At 47.3% G+C, this 3,905-nt stretch overlaps 1 protein-coding gene across 1 annotated transcript in view; it reads right to left on the bottom strand.

The window, feature by feature from the left end:
* LOC107300533 (phospholipase B1, membrane-associated-like) overlaps positions 1-3,905 on the bottom strand; it is a gene marked incomplete at its 3' end in the record, with an annotated part of 14,258 nt that overhangs the window by 6,481 nt on the left and 3,872 nt on the right. Inside the window, exon 3 of the mRNA XM_015829852.1 lies at positions 1,654-1,754. Coding sequence (XP_015685338.1) covers positions 1,654-1,754 — 101 coding nt within the window. The remainder of the gene's footprint in view (positions 1-1,653; positions 1,755-3,905) is intronic.

The following is a 3,905-nucleotide window of genomic DNA, read 5'->3' as shown; positions in this document are numbered from 1 at the left end:
AGGATCTAAGATCCCTGGAGACCGAGTAGAGCCCTGAGGACCGGAGCACCCACACGCTTGTAAACAGCGTGTGCGTGCTCCCCAAACCCGATATGGTCCTCTGCTCCCGCCGTATCTGCCCCTCCCACTGACCGTACTAATCCTACCACCCTCTCTTGGCCCCCCAACCACCTCCCCCTCCACTCCCACGCCGCGTCCCTCCGACAGGCCCGGCCTTGGCCCCCGAGAGGCATCCCCCATGCCCCCCCCGGCCCTCCCCGTACCCCCTAAAAATTTGTTGAAACATCCCAGTAAAAAAGTTCTCAGTTTCCTCCTCTTCAGTTCTTGTTTTTGTTTTTGTTTTGCTGCGCACCTCTGGGGGTTCCGAGCCCCGTCATTAAGGACGGCCCTCAAGATTATACTGGGCCGTGCCTGCGCGAGGGGGGAATCGCGCAGGGCCAGCAGTTCCGCCCTGGAGTATGCTACAACCATGAGTACGAGGTCCCGCAACAGAAAAATACACATGGGGGGGGGAACAAGTCCTCTTGATGGTCAATTCCCGTTTTCAAGACCTGGAATGAACAAGACGACCGGCCGCTGAAGTTGGATCCACGGCCGGGTTCTTCTGGCCGGATCCTCCACCGGGCCGCCGGGCCGAGTCAATAAGCCGGATCCTTCGCCAGGCCGCCAGGCCGCCGGACTGCAGCCTCCTCGCCGAACCCGCGGCCAAGCCGCCGGCCGAGTCCGAGACCATCGCGGCCTCCGCCCTCGCCAAGCCGCGGTCCGGATTATCGGCCAGGTCTGCATCCGTCGCGGCCTCCAGGCCAGACTTTCCATCGGGCCGGGTCCAGGCCGGGTTACCTCGCCAGGCCGCAGGCCGGATTACCGGCCAGATCTGCGTCCGTCGCAGCCTCCACGGCCGTCACAGCCAAGTCCGGGTCCGGATGCATCCGTCACCTCCGTCGCGGCCTCAGCCGCCGCGGTCTCCAAATCTGAAATCTGAAACCGCCGTGGCCTCCGTTGTAATCGAGGCCGCGGCCGAGTCCAGGCCAGGTTTTGCAACAGGCCGGGTCCAGGCCGAGTCCAGGCCGGATCTTCCGCCTGACACCGTCAGGCTCCGCCGGGCGGAGCATGTTGCAGCATCCCCAGGGTCATGTGATTTACATTCGGATGCTTGGCAACCAATTCATATTTATGATGGTCACATTGTCCCAGGGTCATGTGATCCCCTTTTGCAACCTTCTGACAAGCAACGTCAATGGGGAAAACAGATTCACTTAACAACTATGTTACTAATTTAACAACTGCAGTGATTCGCTTAACAAAGGTGGCAAGAAAAATCATAAAATGGGGCAAAACTCATTTAACAAATTTCCTCTCTTCTCTCCTTCTTTTATATCCTCTCTTCTCTCCCTTTTATATCCTTCTCTCCCTCTTTATATCATCTCTTCTCTCTCTATGGAGCAGATTTGATGACAAATCCCCCCCATAATCTATGACTCTTCCAAGACTATTTCTATACCTTTTGATAAATGGTGCGTACTTAGTTTATATTTCCATATCACAACAATCAAAATTAGTAAAAAGCAATTTCTTAAGTTTAAGAAGAGCCACAATCAACACAGATATTAGAGATTTTTCCCAGTTCCAGCACAATATCAATTCATTTCAAACCTCATAATCAATCTTGGGCAGTAAATGCTCTTCTCCTGATACAATTTCCTCACAGGTATCACATCAAGAACTGTTGCCAGGTTCACAAATGCACGAGGGACCTGCAAAGAGATACATGTAAAACAGAATGGGTAGTAGCAGTTTACAAGCCATGTGGTTCTTTTATAAAAGTAATACATAAGAACTGTCAAATGTCTCTATGAGGTAGTGAAGTTGGGAAAAGTAACTATAGCCAGGTAGAAACACTTCTCACCCCATTTCCTCCATTCATTCATTAACTCACAACTTTACTCACAAGCATCCAAGCTGGTGTCTGCAGCTGATTGTGATAACTGAGCCACACCCTGGCATTTTCTCCACTCAGGCCCTTAGCTTGCAAAAGCAAATGCTAAGATGGAGTGAGGAAGAGTATAGGGACAGAGAATAATAGGGTTGAAGGGACCTTGTAGGTCTTCTAGTCCAAGCCCCTGCCCACAGCAGGAGATTCTATAACTCAAGGGTCCCCAACCCCTGGTCCATGGACTGGTACCGGGCCGCAGCATGCCAGCAACCGGTCTGCACAAACAAGCAAAGCCCCATCCATGGAATGCAGGCAGCACTCTCCGGTCCGTGGAAAAAACTTTGGAGAATAAATTGACTCCCTTTTCTCTATGACAGCCCCTCAAGTACTGGAAGACTGGTATCATATCACCCCTAGTTCTTCTCTTCATCAGACTAGACATACCTAGTTCCCTCAGTCATTCATCATGTAGTTTAGCCTCCAGATCCCTTATCATTTTTGTTGCTCTTCTGTGCACTTTTTCTAGGATTTCAACATCTTTTTTGTATCATGGTGACCAAAATTGAACATAGTATTCCATGTGTGGTCTCACCAGTGCAGTATAAAGTAGTACTATCACTTCACATGAGCTTGAAACTATCCCTCTATTAATGCAATCTAGGGCTGTATTTATTTACTTACTTACTTACTCACTCACTCACTCACTCACTCACTCACTCACTCACTCACTCACTCACTCACTCACTTACTTACTTACTTACTTAATTTATTGCAGCTGAAGAACACTGCTGGCTCATATTTAAATGATGATTTACTAGGACACCTAGCTCTCTTTCACAGTTGCCAGGTACCACTAACTCTATATGTGTGCACTTGATTTTTCTTGCCTATGTGAAGGACCTTGCTTTTCTCACCATTGAATTTCATATTGTTGGATAGGGCCTAGTGGTCAAGTCAGTCAAGGTCCTTCTGAATCTTGAGTTATTCCTCCCTGCTTCATGTCATCTGTAAATTTAATGAGTTCCCGTTCTATCCCCTCATTTAAACCATTTGTGAAGAAGTTCAAGAGTGCTTGGACCTAAGACAGAACCTTGACGTACCCCACTGCATGCTTCTCTCCACATAGATGTAGGTCCATTGAGGACTACCCACTAAATATGGGTGGTCAGCAAATGCAAATCCATCTGGTGGTGGTACTGTCTTGTCTATTCCACTTTGTTCTATCTTACCAAGAAGTAGGCTATGGACTACTTTGCCAAATGCATTACTGAAATCTAAATAAACAATGTCCACAGCATTCCCATTATCCACTAATTTAGTCACTTTGTCAAAGAAGGCAATAAGGTTTATCTGGTTTTTGACAAACCCATGAAAAAATGGCAAACAAGTGGCACACAGATGGGGAAGTAGAGACAATATCTGGAGATTGGCAACTATTACAAGCAGGCAAGGAGACTCTCATTCAACTGCCTGGACCACATGCTATGGTGAATAGCATATCCAAGTGGGAGTCCCACTTGGAGCTTTGCCAGGAGCTTAACAGCTACTAGAAGGCGAGCAACCACACTGAAACAACATCTTAACTGTCAGTAACTTATCCTAACTTTCAGAAGACCTTTTGGAAAAAGGAAAAGTTATATGCTACTTTATAGACTTTGAGGCATTTGTCTGAACTGAGTATTACATGACTGAATATAAAGGACTGAGTGTTAAAGATACATTTATGTAGCAACAGCAACTTGGAAAACCTAGAAGGATGAAGTTTACGCAGAACAATACTTTGTTGTTGGGGAAGTTGTCTGCTACAGTTAAGCATTCTGTATTGATTTGCTATGCCATGGTGTGTCCAATCCTTGGAAAGCAAAAAACCCTTATAGACCCAATCTTCACAACACAAGAGGCTCAAGAGTCGCTATTTTCTGCTTCAGTGGACAAAACTAAATTGGCAAAGTTTTAAGGAGACACATCTCTT

This window comes from Protobothrops mucrosquamatus, unplaced genomic scaffold (assembly GCF_001527695.2).
Source record: "Protobothrops mucrosquamatus isolate PMUCROS unplaced genomic scaffold, P.Mucros_1.0 scaffold7353, whole genome shotgun sequence".
Lineage (NCBI taxonomy): Eukaryota > Metazoa > Chordata > Lepidosauria > Squamata > Viperidae > Protobothrops > Protobothrops mucrosquamatus.
This window is presented reverse-complemented; position numbering and strand designations above follow the sequence as displayed.